Source organism: Bombus affinis, chromosome 8 (assembly GCF_024516045.1).
Source record: "Bombus affinis isolate iyBomAffi1 chromosome 8, iyBomAffi1.2, whole genome shotgun sequence".
Lineage (NCBI taxonomy): Eukaryota > Metazoa > Arthropoda > Insecta > Hymenoptera > Apidae > Bombus > Bombus affinis.
The window spans coordinates 1,506,976-1,522,257 of record NC_066351.1 but is presented as its reverse complement, the minus strand read 5'-3'; the positions used below and the strand labels follow the sequence as shown (position 1 = coordinate 1,522,257).

Genomic DNA, 15,282 nt, shown 5'->3' with positions numbered 1-15,282 from the left:
TTAACTTTTCCTACTGTAAAATAGAAGTATTAATCATAATTACTCCTACAAACCTAACTTTATTTCAATTCGTAAATTCTCCGCTACTGTACGACCATCCGGTCGGTGTTGTGTATTCGAGCCTAGCAAGAAGCCATTTCTGTAAGTTCAAAGTAAGTTAAGCTTCTTTCAAATAAACAAAAGGAGTTGTCAGACAACTCAATAATCGAGCAGAAGCTTTCAGAAAAAACAGCCAATAGACGTTATTTTTTATCCGAGTAATAGATTTACTATTAAACTTCCCCTTATATGTATAAGTATATATGTATATAATTACGCAACTATAAGTGTTATAACTATAAGGAGAACGAAATTCATTAAGAGTCATTATAGGTATGGAAACAAATATTAGGAAGAATCAGAAATTTCCAAACAAGTTCCTTTGCCATAAAACCTCCTCGATCAGTATCAATGAAGAATTTTGCATTTACTGGAAAGTTGGCCAGCAATGTGTTAACAAGCGCATTTCACAGAAATCGTAATAGACGACCCTCTTCTTTATCCGTTGGAATAATTCCGCAGCGAGCATTGTGTATTAAAACGCGTAAACAGGAGACGCCGATTTCCGGCGGTGTGACGACCAAGCAAGAGCCATTCGTAATTCTCGAGCCCCTTTCCATCGCGTTCTCATCATCCCCGTGGCTATATACGTTTCTCTCCCTCTCGCAGCCCCCTGGCCTAGCTCCAACCCCTACTGGCCAGAGAGCGTCGATCGATTTAATAACACGGCCATTTTCCCGGCTCCCGGACCGAACACATCCTACGAACCAGTCGCTCCGTAACGCTTTCCTCCACCTACGATCCGCTCCTCTCGTCTATCCTGGCTTGTTTAGTTTCTCTTATCGGGCTGTTCGTTCGCTGATTTCGCATCGAACCTGGCCGAGATTTGTTGTTCATTGAACGCAGCCACGTACAGAGGGGAATTTGACCGTGGCGTCGAATCTCTCGTTAACCAACGAATTTTAGTTGCTTTTGCTTCTCCTTTAACGTAGAATTACGTATCGAGAGATGAAAGCGAGAAGATACTTCGTTGAGATGCTACTTTTTACTTACTTTTTTCATTGACTTACTGATTTCAAGTATTGGATATTTGGATTGGAACTAGGTCTTCTCAGTATTTTGCTTTATAGATAAGTACTCCTTTATTATTCACGCACGTTAGAATTAGGTTTAAGTATTTTGGTTATTTCGGATTGTAAATGTATACCGTTCTATTATTCAGGTATTCAGAGCTAAGTATTTTTGTCATTTTGCATTAAAGACGAACACTCTTTTATTATTTAGCATATTATTTATTATTTACAGATAAATATATTTTATTATTATTTAAGATTTGAATTAGTATTGGGTATTATATATTGTAGTTTCTTTGTTACTCAACCATGAAAATGGATTTTCTTTGACAAAAGGATACTTATATATGGATATGATTTTCGTCACTGGAAAGTCTATTATTTTCTATGATTAATTCCTTCTTAACTTTCAACTGGCTTACATTCAAATTTTCCTGTCAGTGTGTTACATTTTTCATTGTATAAGTACATGTTCTTTTTTAATCCAGTTAATAGAAGATATAAGAATTAGTAGATGTGATGTAGTAGATGGAAAATTTAAGCTTGAAAGAAACGTTCTACATTTTATATGTAGCAATTTAACACGGAATATCGAGAGAGAATGCAATCATCCTCGTGGAAACGGAATAAGAGAAGGTTTGGAAGGGGGTAGAAACACAGGATAGGGTCATCGATGTGCTGCCCGTTCATCATCATCGTCGGCGTCTGACTGGAAGCGACAGTCACGGGCGCGTCGCTAATTTCCTGTTTTTCCGTGCCCGTTAATAAAGGGCCCACCCCCTGTGTGGGGGTGTGCATTGTTTTTCCGTTAATCGATGGCCATGTCGAAAGCTCTCCGCCGTTAAAATCGTTAAAATCGTGCAATAAACGTCCTCGTTGGAGAGCGTGGCCGGTTATTGCGAGTGTGAATCGTGCGTGCGCTGATATTTATTCCAAGACAGATTCGTTGGCCGACCAATTTTATGGCGACGTAAAAGCCATCTGCCGTGGCAACTGCGATTTGTTCCCGTACTCCTGTCGATCTGAAATCGCCTCGATATCGATCTCAGAATGTTTTCCAGCGGACGATAATTCTTCTTGCGATAATTCGATGTTCCGATTGAAACTTATACAACGAGTGTGGAATATCGTGCAGCGACATGTGAGGAAGCTGATTTGCGATTAGCTGGCCGTCTCTCTAGATGTAACGCTAGAACGTTAGTCTTTTTATAAATTTAAATAAACAATCAATCAATAAATTTTATGGAACATTGTATTAAAGATTTTATAAATAATTGTATTTAATACAAAACCAAATAAGATATTGTTAAACTAAATTAATTTCAATCAATCAAAATTGAGGAACTTTCCCACAAATTTTGCGAAGAATGCGAGTTTGGAAAATTGAAATTTGGACAGGCAGCTTAAAAATTCGATCATTCCAAGCGATTCAAGGTGTCTTCAAGCTGTCACTGCCTAGTTCTCCCTAGTTCTGGGTAGGTGGCCCGTACCCAGCTGGCCAGCTCTCACACCAAAGCCTAATCACAAATCGATAAACCTGACGCATCGCGTGCTGAAACTATAAGACCGCACTGGCAGTCTTTGTCTTCGTTTAGAACATCGTGTTGTTGAATTTTCAAGAACACGTGCTGCTACCGATCTACAACGAACATCAAAGACGTATTTCTTTTCCATCGTTTTTCTCTCGTACAATTTTCCCAACGTCTCCCCCCCCCCCCCAGTGGATTTCATTTTATTTCATTCAATTTTCCTAAGATATAGAGTCGGTCTCGTTCGATTCGTTGGAAAAACGATTAGTCGAACGATTTATCGCGCCAATGTTGTGGAAACGAAGAACCTTCGATAAAATTGTCTCGTATAAACAAGATTACCGTACGTTTAATTCCTCTTCGTTACGCGAATCCACGCAGCCTTCATTTATCCGATCGAAAGATCGTTGAAATCTCCAATTACAGATTTTTTTCCTTTTCAATTAACGATCATTACGTTGCTAGAAGCGTTTCGCAACGAAATTTCATACAGGCTGGCAGGATTCTGTCGAACGAATAAACGAGATGTTTGTTCGTCGTTTCTTTAATCGAGAATCGTTACGGAAGTTGGCGTGGCGAACGTAGTCCGTGGTCCCGAAAATGGCGGACTGGCTTAATGCGCGCCATCTCTCTCTGTCTTGCACGCTGGTCGCTCGGTTACTCGAATAATGGATTGCCATTAAAGCATCTACGTTAAAGAGGAAAGCACGTAACAGCTCGTTCACCGTCGCTGGCTCATTAAAGCAAGAAATTTGTGACTGTATTAAAAGTCGAGTAAAAAAATGTTATGTACGTACTTGGCGAGGATGAGTTAAAGAGTAAGTTCAGAAATGTAATTCCCGTGTCTCGTGTAATCCTCGAAAATATCTCTTAACCGTTTCGTATTATATGTGGTGTTTATTAACAGGCCTTATTAGAATATTTATTGGCAAAATCGATAACCAAAAGGATTAAAACGATATAATGAAAATAAATGAAATTATAGGATTTAAAGGAGAAAACAAGTCTTTATCTGATATGTGTACATACTTGACAAAGTGTCATAGAAAATCCTCGAAAATGCATCGTAGTACATCCAAAAAAACATATACGAACAAGTTACGAATTTCACTTATTGACCACTCTAATGATTCTAATGTCAACAGACTCCTTCTTTATTTTTGTTATCAACGACTCTTTTGCCTTTAGCATTCTCTGTCTCCTTTTTTAAACTTTTTCCAATCATCGCATAAACTTCGTAAACACTACAATTTTTTAAATTAACATGACGTTACCTTCAGCAACTGTAGCGTATCGAAAACATCTTGTGCCGTTTGTTCTGCATACCGTGAAAACGTGGAAGGATAGAAAAACTTTGTGAAAGAAAAGTTAAAAATCGTGAGAACAAAGTAATTGCGATGAAACCAAGAGGGGAGGAGACGAAATCCATCGCGATAAAATTTCAATTTCTCAACATCGTAACGCGTGCGTACGTACTACGTACGTACATCTATGTATACATATGTATATATATATATATAGTTATATATATGTACATAACACGTATGTATAGTATGTATATATGCAGCTGGAGTATTATGCAGTTGCTCCAGTCGGTGAAGTAGTCGTGTAAGCCAGCCGAGGGTTCAACGTCCGGTATAAATTAAAGCGGCGCTTGGATTTCAATGCCACGGCCTTGCTCAAGGCCGCCGTACTCGTAGAAAATCTATGGTACAATTGCGTCCACGTTTGTAACAATAAATTGTAGAAACACGAGAACTCGACCAAACTCGATTCGTTCTTCGATTAACGAAAAATTGGAGAAAGAATTTCAAGGTCGATTGATCTTCGATTTCTGAATGGTAGATCAAATTTTATTGAATGGTATAATATTATTAATTCGATTAATAAAGATTAACTGTTCGCAAGCATGGACGAAGCGTCTCAGGATTAGATTTTAGTTCAGTTTCTGACGCTATAAATGATTAATAAGAATAATTCATTTCATTTAGAAAAATATAGGAAATCTATTTTTGAAAGCATAAAATAAATATTTTACATATATTTGCATGTAGCATTCTTAATTTATCGCATCTATGAGTGAAATTACGAAAGATCTCGCAAACTGATTATTTATGTAATCTCGTGTTTTTACATATCGTTGACCAGTCACGGTTGTATTATTTGTGTTTGCATGTTGCATATGCATACATTTATTTACGCAATTATACACGTATAAAATTATATAAGTTGTTCTAGTGCGGTTTGTCGCATAGGATAGTGTTTGTTTTTTAAATTATCGTAATTAAAGTTATTGCAAAATTTATCCAATGTTCTTATGCAATTATGAACATAGAGATTAGTGGCGCACATTAAATTATTAAGATATTTCCACAAATGTATAAAAATTAATAAATGTTTCAGTTTATTGCTCGTCTAAGGGCTATGCCTCTTCTTAATTATCGTTTTCTACTTAAGAAAATATCTACTTAAAGTCGTTAAATTATAGCAATAGATATTTGCAATGATTATTAATTAGCTAACTGTTTAGATTATAAACCTTTATATAAAACTTTAATATTAAAATACATGACTAGCGTTTAATTTGTCAGGAATCAAATGATTAACTTGTTCTGTGTTCTTGTTCTCCATTACATTTAATTTCTAAAAAAAAATGTCGAGTGGAAGCTCCGATTATACAGTTTAGTTTCAGTTCGATTCGAGTTCATTATTTGCCATTGAAGTTGAATCGTCTCCTTCGGTATAATTTCATTCAACCGATACTTACAGCTATCTGTATTCATTGATGATTCTACTTAAAAAGAAAAAATAAAAGCTCAGCTTCGTATATAAGTACGAAGCGTAATCGCAGCCAGTCAAAGCACTATCATTATTGAAGGCAAGAACGCGTAATAGAGGAGATTTAGGGTAATTCCATAGGGACCGTAGGATATCCTCGATGCTTAATCATAGTCGTATAACTAAAGAAAGGTTTTATGAAAATCGTTAGCACTTCATGAAAATCAGAAAGTATCGGCATCCGCCGTTTTTATTTATCTCACCTAAACGGCATCATCATAACGAGTTCCAGCAATGTGTACACTGCAATTTATTCCTCGCTTCCTCTTCTGCGTATCATTACGATCGTTGATACAGCCGATAACAATTTAATTGTTAATCGCCTCGATAGGGATAATTCGTTGTACTAGGGAAATTTAATCGATCAAACGTTAGTGTTATCCTGGCACAACGATAGGTCATTAGCAATTGGTGTAGGTTATTACCAATTTGAGAAATAAAAGTAAACCTACGGCGCAACTCCATTTATATCAGTGGAATTTTAGTTACCTGAACTCATATTATACGAGCGAAGAATAATGAATGGTGAAGAAAATTTGTGAATTTCTATTATGTGAACTCCAGTTATATGAATTGTTCATTCCCTGATCGATGGAGTTCCACTGTATATAAAGAAAGACACAAACATATAAGACGTGTCACACACTAAAGAGAATGGAAATTCTGAAAGCGTAACTGAAACCAAAGAAAAAGTCGCAGCAAAAGATTAGTGCAATGTTTCCCTTCTTCTTTCTTTCTTACATCTTTGAATGAAACCTGCGGAAATTTTCCATTCATCGATTATTGAAACGTTACGGAAACTTCTAATCTTCTGAATTGATAATTTCTAAGGTATTCTTCTTTTCCCCTTTTTAATTAAGTTGCTAAATTTTGTATTAATTTGTTGGAATTTTCTTTTTATTAATTACTGAAAAGGTATTGAAATTTTGAATCTTCTAAGCCAATGATTTTCGAAATATTCAAGCTATCAGGTTTTGGGTTGTGTGTAGGCAGGTTGTTCTTGCGCATTTCAATCTTTTCACATGGTTCGCGATCGGAGTTTCCAGCGTCCATTAACGGGGTTACATAACGAGGGCGAAATATCTGGCCGGCCCTCTAATTATCTCTTCGTTTCCCGAATTTACAAATATTTTTCGGGAACGCCGTACGTACGTGCTGGCGCTCTGCGAACCTCCCATACTGAATTATATTTAATTCCGGGAGGTAAATCAATTGCGTATGACGCTCGCGGATAATTGGTTAATTAACTGGAATTGCCGACGGGTGTGTGCGTGTATGCACCGGTATCGTGTTACACGAGTACGAATCTGAGTGCTCAACAATGTTTGCAGCTAGTATTGGTAATGAAAATTTGAAGCTTCTTTTCTGCTCTCCCGTTTCATTGTTAGTTAAACATTTAATTAAATAATGGAATCTTTAACGATTACTTCAACGATCGTTAGGAATTAGTAACAATTATCAAAGCATCAAATTTCTACCTTGTAACATTTGATATTAGAGTGTAGCGGCATTCGACAACAAAACTTTCTAACGGTTTTGTTGGTACACAAAGTACATCAGCGAAGCGTAAGGCCAACAGGTCTAATGAGCCTTCGATATTCCTACGATCCTTCCGCCGAATATTTGGAAAAAAGAGTACGTGGCAACAATGGCGGATGCCTAACGAACGAGTGCGTAGTGGGGATATTGAAGGGCGACAAAAGAAACAAATCGGATGAAGAAAACAGTCGAGCTTTAACCGTGAAGTGAGAATAGTCGAGTTTTAACGGAGAAGTGAGAATAGTGAGTTGAAATCGAGAATTGTACGAAACGAGTCGAAAGCGAGGATTGTTAAATAAATATACTGTTGAGCACCGCCGAGTATTTCTTTGGCACCCTACATCAAAATCACCTCAAGACTAAAGAAAATGGGTTGTTTGAAAAATGGCTGGCAGGACGCACAAGAGCAACAAATTTATTTCAATTGTATATACGTATGATAATAATAGTATTCAAATTTGCAGTAGTAGTAGTAATAATAATAATAAAGTTACAACAATAAATAACGGAATTGAATAAGAAAATACCCAAACATTTTGTAAGATCGTAGATAATTGTCGAAATGATCGAACTTGAAGGTTATGTAAATAGGACTACTTTTACGTATAGCTTTATAGTTGTGAATCGCTATGAAGTTATCGCAATATCGTATATCGAAATATATAAAGAAGATTTGCAATATCGATCGCAGCTGTAAATCGAAAGTACATCCCTCACAGATGTTGTTTTCTTACGGCAGTAATATATCTGTTATTTATTCACGTTACCACTCAACAAAAACGCAGAACAAGCATCATATTCATTTTTTCGTGTAACCTCTTTAGAATAATTGTTCGTAAATTTGCATATTAGAAAGTAATGGGTAAAATCTCTCGTCAATATTAAAACTTAAAAATGCATTAAATGTCCCAGCTGTACCATAGCAAGAAAAAAAGGAATATTTGAATTTAACGATGAGTATGTAAATATATCACTGTAAATTAGCTACAGATATTGTTAAGTATGAAAAGCATGATATATTATTAACTAATAAGTCGATTATAAGTGATGGATACGATAATTGGTATATTAAAAGAGTTCAATTCAAAATGACACTTTATTTACAGTGACGTCTAATAAGTATTGGAACACCTACGATATTTAGCACAAATTAAACGTTTCATGTTCTAGTTATCTTATTCTAGTTATCTAATGATGCACTGACTCATGAAGATATTCCATAGAAAACTACTCCTCTATACATATATTGTATATATAATCATAAACGTACATAACCTAATAGAAGTTTGTTTTTCAAAGGAATTAAACGATAACGTCTTTATACTCGTATAAGTACGTGTAATTGAACGTGTCAATTTGATTTTGATTGCAGCGTATTGGCCTCGAGGCGACAGTGCAGCTTCGTCGTTATTCGGCGGAATGCCGGGCGGGTATGGATTGGGGGCCCATCATTTACCATCGGCTTATGCCATCTTGGGCCGTGGTGGCTCCGCTCCCGGATTCGGGGGCCACACGCCAGCTTCCGCTCCACCACCACCTCCATACTCCCATAGCAGCCTTGGTACTCTGAGTGTAGCTGCCAGTCAGGCTGCGAGTTTAGGTAATTTCATTGTTATCCTACGCATTATAGAGATATCAATGTTAGTATAGAATGGACTGTGTAATTGGAGGGTTTACAGGAATACGAAAGTAGCAGTAGAAATATATAAATGTATTGTCTGGAAAGGGGAAAACGGTATAGGTATTTAACGGTTTTATATGAAACCCGTAGAGGAGAATCAGTGATAAGTTACGCTTGTCTTTTATAGCAATTTTAAAATTCGATAGACTGTCAGGTAGTTTTCTATTACCTATCCTGATTGTTTACTTGTTTTAGGAATAAAATCAACTTCCATTACCTGTCTGTTCTTGAATATTTTCAAAATATTGATAATTGTAATATTAGCTATTTTATGAATTTGATTTTGATTAATTTTGAGTTAGTTCTTATTGGTTTACTTAATTTACTGAACAATAAAGCTGACTTCGTATTGCACCACTATCTTCAATTGTGAAATTTCATAGGAGTTCATATTTTTTATTCGTAAACTAAATGTATGAATTAAATGTATTCAATTTAAAGTAATTCAGCGTAGTATTAACATAGGTATGCTTGTCATCGCCCTAAAATTTCGTTTTACGAGTTTTGACAATTTGAAGTCATTCTTTTGTTTGTATGTTTCAAACAATAAACAGTTTCAAACAAATAACAGAATAATAAACAGTATCATAAAATATTAACTGATATATTCAACATTAATACAAACAAATGAATATTTACAAAAACATCATACAAGAGAAATTCGAGCGTATCTAGGTTAGTAATACATGGTTAATTTGCTACGGTTCTCGAATTTTTATGTCCCAATCTCACTCTTGTTTTAACAAGCAAAAGGTGAAATTGGAACAAGAAATCGTGCATATCAACAACGATTTTTTCATATGTTTCTTCGACTTTAAACATTTTTTAACGGTAGAAAAACGCGATTGGGTCGAAAATGTCTTAGGAAACACAGTAGAATGAACAATAATAAAGTGATTATGGTTATGAATGACGATAAGATAGCAACGTGAAAATGAAGCTAACAATTTGAAATTTGTAGGTATCAATCCTGCTAGTGCAGCGTGGTGGACAATGGCCTCACATTTAGCTGCACAGGACTACCTCGCGAGGTTACAAGGAGCGGCAGGGCTACCCGGATTTCCGCCTGGTGCCGAGAGCCTTCTGCCACCCTATCCTGCCTCTCTACTTAATCCCCCGTCCCTTTCGTCCCATAAGTCTAGTAAGTGTAAGTATCATAAATTTACGATCTTTCATTCTTCCTTATTTAATATTATTCCTATTCATTACTTTTGTTCACATTTGATTCCAATAATTTTAGATTAGATCGTTTAATATTTTTTAAAACATTGCCAATTTCACTATATAATTCCTGAAATTACACGAGATCAAGATTCTTCAGAATTTGTTCAACTCTTTCGCTGCAACAATTAGAAAAGATACAGTCACGTGATAAATACACTGTATGAAACACGTGTAATTGCGTTAGTACCGTATAATTAAATTATTAAATTATATCTCTAAGCGTATAAAATACTTTTGCAATTTTATTTATAAAAGATGCTTTTAGTAGTTTATCTCTTGTCAACGAAATAAACGCAATATTTTAACCATATTTTTTAACAATAACTGTACGCACAAGTCAATGTCACAAGTGTAATACTGGTTTTATTGCTCTTTGCAAAAATTCTAGTAAAACAGCACTTATATATTCATTTATATATTCCGACGAAATTCTAGTTATGTTTGATTAAACGAACTCCTGTCGACTTAGTCTACTTATCTGAATGTAATCCCGGCCTCAATGTGAATGAAAAATTATAAATAATAGCGAAAATCAATACCTCCAAATCGAAATTAATTCAGATAAATGAAGTTATACCGTATTCCTTTAGAAAATCTGAACTCTTTTTATACGGTATCCATGAATTATTCTTTGTTATAAGAATCGTAATTACAAATATCTAGTAACGAAAGAGTTAAGCAATTTAGTAATTTTTAATCAAACTTTTGAAATTTCTTTTATCTTTCTCGTACTTGGTAGTACGTACAAAATAACGAAAAATGATAAAATGTCTGTTTCCTATGAATCAAAAGCTAAGTCAAGTAAGAGTCACAAGACACCAGCGAGCAGTAGCAGCTCGACGACGCCGAGTATGACGGGCAGCAGTTTACCAGTTTCGACTCAAGCACCAGTCACGTCGTCTCATCACAGCACGTCGACCAGCAGCACGCCGAATTCGCAAACGAACGTTGTCAGGTACGAGTGTGCACGCTCGTTAAATCGATGGTTTTCCCGTTTTCATTATTTTTTAACAGACGCCCCGCGTCCGCAGCGCACTTACCGTTTCCCATTAATTATTTTTCCACGCTTGCCGATACGCCTACAGTTCTGCGAAAGAGGGCAGGTGAGAGATCGTTAAGAACGAACAAAAAAAAGTAAAAATATTAATAACAACGACGAATCGAAAAAAAAGAAAAGAGAAAAGAAAATGATACGTAAAATGAATAAAAATGAAAGAGAAGAGGAAGGAGATAAAACAAAACGAATCGAAAGAGATGCTCGTGCACGATCGATATTTGTTATTCACAATTCATGGGGTATTTTTCTCTATTTCCATTTCTCTCTCTCTCTCTCTCTCTCTCTCTCTCTCTCTCTCTCTCTCTCTCTCTCTCTCTCCCCGTGAATTCCGCGCTACCGGCACTCTCCTGTTCATTTAACTTTCATACGATGCTTGTAACCGTGTAATTTCGTTGTTATGATTGCTCGATGGCCCTTAACGTCGCGCCGTTTTAAACAATTTGTCCTTTAACTAGTCGCCCGTTCCGTTGTATTTAATATTCAAAATAGTCGCGGAAAAAAGACGATTACGTGGTTAACATTTTAGCCCTTTGTGGACATAGATTGCATTCGTCCTTTTGCATATTCGTCTCTAATACTTTGATGCTGTATTATAAGCTCTTATTATTATAGAACGATTCTTTGATTCTAAAATTATTTTTATATCAATCTTATTTAGTTCTATGTATATTAGAATAATTAATTCAGTTTACGATAATCGTGTGCTTGAAGGGCTACTAAACGCATGGATTAAAAATTTACGTAAAAGTATCTCGTTCGTAAATCTTGAAAGATTCGGTCGAAATGTAAACAAGAGATTGAATGATCTAAATGATTATTTAAATTATATTTATTTAGCGACCCTAGCAGTATATTAGGAGGTGTACGCCTACCACCTGATACGGAGATTATCAAGTACACGTCGAGCATAGTCGGTCCAAAGGTTCCTGGCACAACGAACCGCGGGAGAAAGAAGACTATATCCTTAGACACACCGAGTGTGAGTGTCCATCCACCGCCGGTACCTGCTCTAAGTGCTCATCAGACAAACACCACGACATCTTCGTTAATGATGGAACCGAGAAAATATAATCGCACGGGGGTAATTATCATTTTCTATCTTAGAATGCTATGATAGAATGGAAGTAGCCTAAAAAATAGTTATGTAGTTAATTTATCTTAGGGTGGAATCTGTGTATTCTCAACCAAGAAATGTATAAAATTTCTAATTAAAGCTTCATCAAATAATTGAAGAGAAGACTAGTTAGTAAAGTCGAATTCTAGTAGAAAAATCTATGATTTTAAAGATTAAGACCATTAGTATACATATTCATAAACGTTTGAAATTTCGCAATAGAATCCTCTAGATAAATATAAATGTTATATGTCGTATGGTGCATTCTATACAATACTAATTGTGCTATAGCGAGTGAAAGAATCGCTGTAGTCTTGATACATGTGATACTAAATATCTCAAAGACAGTGCATCCTGTAAAATATTAATTAACGTGTAGTGAGTGTAAGAATCATCACATTCCTGATCTATTTGATATCAGATATCTTGTGAATAGTGCACAATATTAATCAAGAATTAAATCTGTTTAGTATAGTCAGTTAACTAAACTGAAGAGCTTAAAAGACAGAATTTCAAAGTTAAATCCCAAAGAAGATCCTAAGAGTACTGGGTGTAATATTGTCGTTTGTATTTCTTTCAGACCGAGTCGAACGATTATAGGGAGTCGGTGGATCGCGTGGAGGTGATCAAACTACCGGCACACTCGACAAACGGCTCTGCCTTACCAGCGCCATCGTCGTATACAACAACCACTAACGCGAATAATTCGAATGATTCGGACGCGCCGCTGAACCTCTCGCTGAAACCCTCGACGACGAGCAGTAGCTCGCCGATTTCAGGCAGTCAGCCGCTCAGTCAGCTCAGTAATTTAAGTCAGTCGTTACTCGCCTCCGATCGAACTTGTAAGTACTACATTTGCGCAAAAATTCAAATGATTCAAAAACATCAAACAATATGTTTCTTGAGTTCTTCAGTAGATTGATACATTCGCAACGACAACAGTAATCATATACACTATGAAGTCAGTCAATAGAACCGAGAAAAGCAATAAAATAATGTAAAAAATCGAAATAAAAGTACTAACAACGAGCGCTGTGAATAATGCTTATTTATGATAATCTACTGCAACTGAGAAAAACAAGACAAAAACTTCTATGAATGTTTTATCTTTTCATACTTCATATTGCATATATGAAACACTCTATTTTAACAAGTTACTTAGTAACTTGAAGATAAGTGCATTTGTTTTGAGTTAAACTGATTCTAATTTTAGATTTAGATTTTGATTTCCAGCTTTAGATCGATAAAAGAGGAACTTTTGCTATAACTGAAACTTCATTCATACCTGATAAAGTAATGTCACTGAATTGTGACACGTAGATTGTCCATGAATGTTTGATGCATGTGTTGATATATTTGCTAAATAAGAGTTTGACGTACATAGCTGCTCAAAATGTTAGAGCACTTTTTGCTTTTTCCACAGAACAAATTTTTTTATACATTTCATTAAGAAATAAGAATTATAGTTATAACACACAAGTTTCATTTTTACATATAATTAATTACAATCTTAACACTATAAGAGAATTATGAATAAAATAGTTATTTAATTAAAGACGTCGTTATTTCTTTTGAAATGTTAACACGCTCCAAACTTTTGAGCTGAAGTGTCATCCATCGCGAACTGGAAAACAAATTTTAATGCAAAAATTACAAAGTTTCAAATAAAATCTTGTACCATATTTCGTATAAACCGACTGTTTCCACAACTAGCGAGAAGAAAACCAGGACCGAAGCCTCGAAGGGTACCACAGAATTCCGTACCGGTGCCAGCATCGCCGAGTCCATCCTTGGCGCAGCTGTTCGCTGCAGCGGATTCACCTCAACGACCGAGCAGCGGAAGCGAGGAGAGCGAGAGCGCCAGCACGACCCATCACAAAGATGGTCGGCCGAGAAACTTGGGTCGTGGAGTATCAAAACCGAAGAAGAACACGGTGGCCTCGCTGCTAGCTCAGAGTAGAGCTTTGGGAATCAAACCGACGCCCACTTTGGATCCTAGTGTGCCATTGTCTCATCAGGTCTCGTTACTTAGGTCGAATATTCTGGCTGCTCAATTGCATGCCACTGCCACTGGCCAGATCGATGACAAGAATCAGGTAAATTTCATAGTAAATACATTATGGAAATAATTTTTCAATTTTTTTTAAATGGGTATATTCTTTGTTTCGTTTTATGCAATTTCCAAGTTCGATGAGTTAAGCATCTTGATTTATTGATTTTATTGAAGCTACGGTTACAGTAGTGCTCGTTTAAATCTCGATAGAGTTGTATAGCCTAGATTCAAATGACTCATTCAGTATTATTGTTCTTCATTACTTATTTTCAATGTTTTCAGCTTAATGTAATCTAATGACTATGATATTTATGGGAAATTTAACAGTGTACAGAACGCGCCTAATACATAAACGTATCTAACAAAATGCTTAAAGTAGTGCCCTCATTATATTTAATTAATCGAACAAATGTTTATTTAAGCTCTATTTGTTTCGTCGCACTCATAGCAATATGCAATCTAAAGACAGTGGAAAAGACGTGATATTTCTCTTACTTCTGCCAGATCTATTCTCTTTACTTGTCAAAGAGTTCAAGAGTACTCTTATGCAAAACGAAATTGCTACTAGTTTCGCGAGAATTGCAAATTATCAGAATTTGAACGAGCACCGCTACATTAATTTTCACTGCAAATGTGAAATTTCAAGCAGATGGAGCATCACGAGGGAAGAATGACCGAAAAATCGAAGCGAAAACCACGGGCGCGGACAGTTTTGTTTTTTTCACTTATGATTTTCCACTAAAACCATGCTCCCTATATAGCGGTCTTTACAGGAGAAGATGAAGAACAAGGTACTCGAGGTATCCGGCGAGGAAAGCAACATGGACGTGACGAGCGAGAGCGGCAGCAACACCGACGTTGTGACGGACACCGACGACGACAACGCGGATGGCGTGTCTAGCGCGAAGAGAAGAAAAGTGAAGCCTAGCGAAAGGGATCTGCAGGTGCCGCTTGAGCGTGGCTGGAAGCGAGAGACCGTCATCAAGGGATTAGGAAAGTCAGGGGTGATAAAGGGTGACGTGTCTTATTATAGTCCTTGTGGAAAGACGTTCAGGAGTAGTCCGGATTTGGCGAAGGTTAGTTCCTTTTCTTCAAAAGGATTTGTTTCTTCTCCTTTAATATCTTCGTTATTGAT

At 36.3% G+C, this 15,282-nt stretch overlaps 1 protein-coding gene across 23 annotated transcripts in view; it reads left to right on the top strand.

Moving 5' to 3' along the window:
• Positions 1-15,282, top strand: part of LOC126919367 (bromodomain adjacent to zinc finger domain protein 2B-like) — a 211,586-nt gene that overhangs the window by 173,164 nt on the left and 23,140 nt on the right. For 20 of the 23 annotated variants that reach the window (XM_050728446.1, XM_050728452.1, XM_050728450.1 and 17 more), the window contains 8 exons: positions 8,391-8,618; positions 9,661-9,846; positions 10,716-10,878; positions 11,009-11,026; positions 11,818-12,061; positions 12,675-12,936; positions 13,808-14,190; positions 14,909-15,223. In XM_050728446.1, coding sequence (XP_050584403.1) covers positions 8,391-8,618; positions 9,661-9,846; positions 10,716-10,878; positions 11,009-11,026; positions 11,818-12,061; positions 12,675-12,936; positions 13,808-14,190; positions 14,909-15,223 — 1,799 coding nt within the window. Of the gene's footprint in view, positions 1-7,036; positions 7,445-8,390; positions 8,619-9,660; positions 9,847-10,715; positions 10,879-11,008; positions 11,027-11,817; positions 12,062-12,674; positions 12,937-13,807; positions 14,191-14,908; positions 15,224-15,282 lie in introns of those variants that run through there. The other 3 variants (XM_050728461.1, XM_050728455.1, XM_050728456.1) reach the window with 3 other exon arrangements.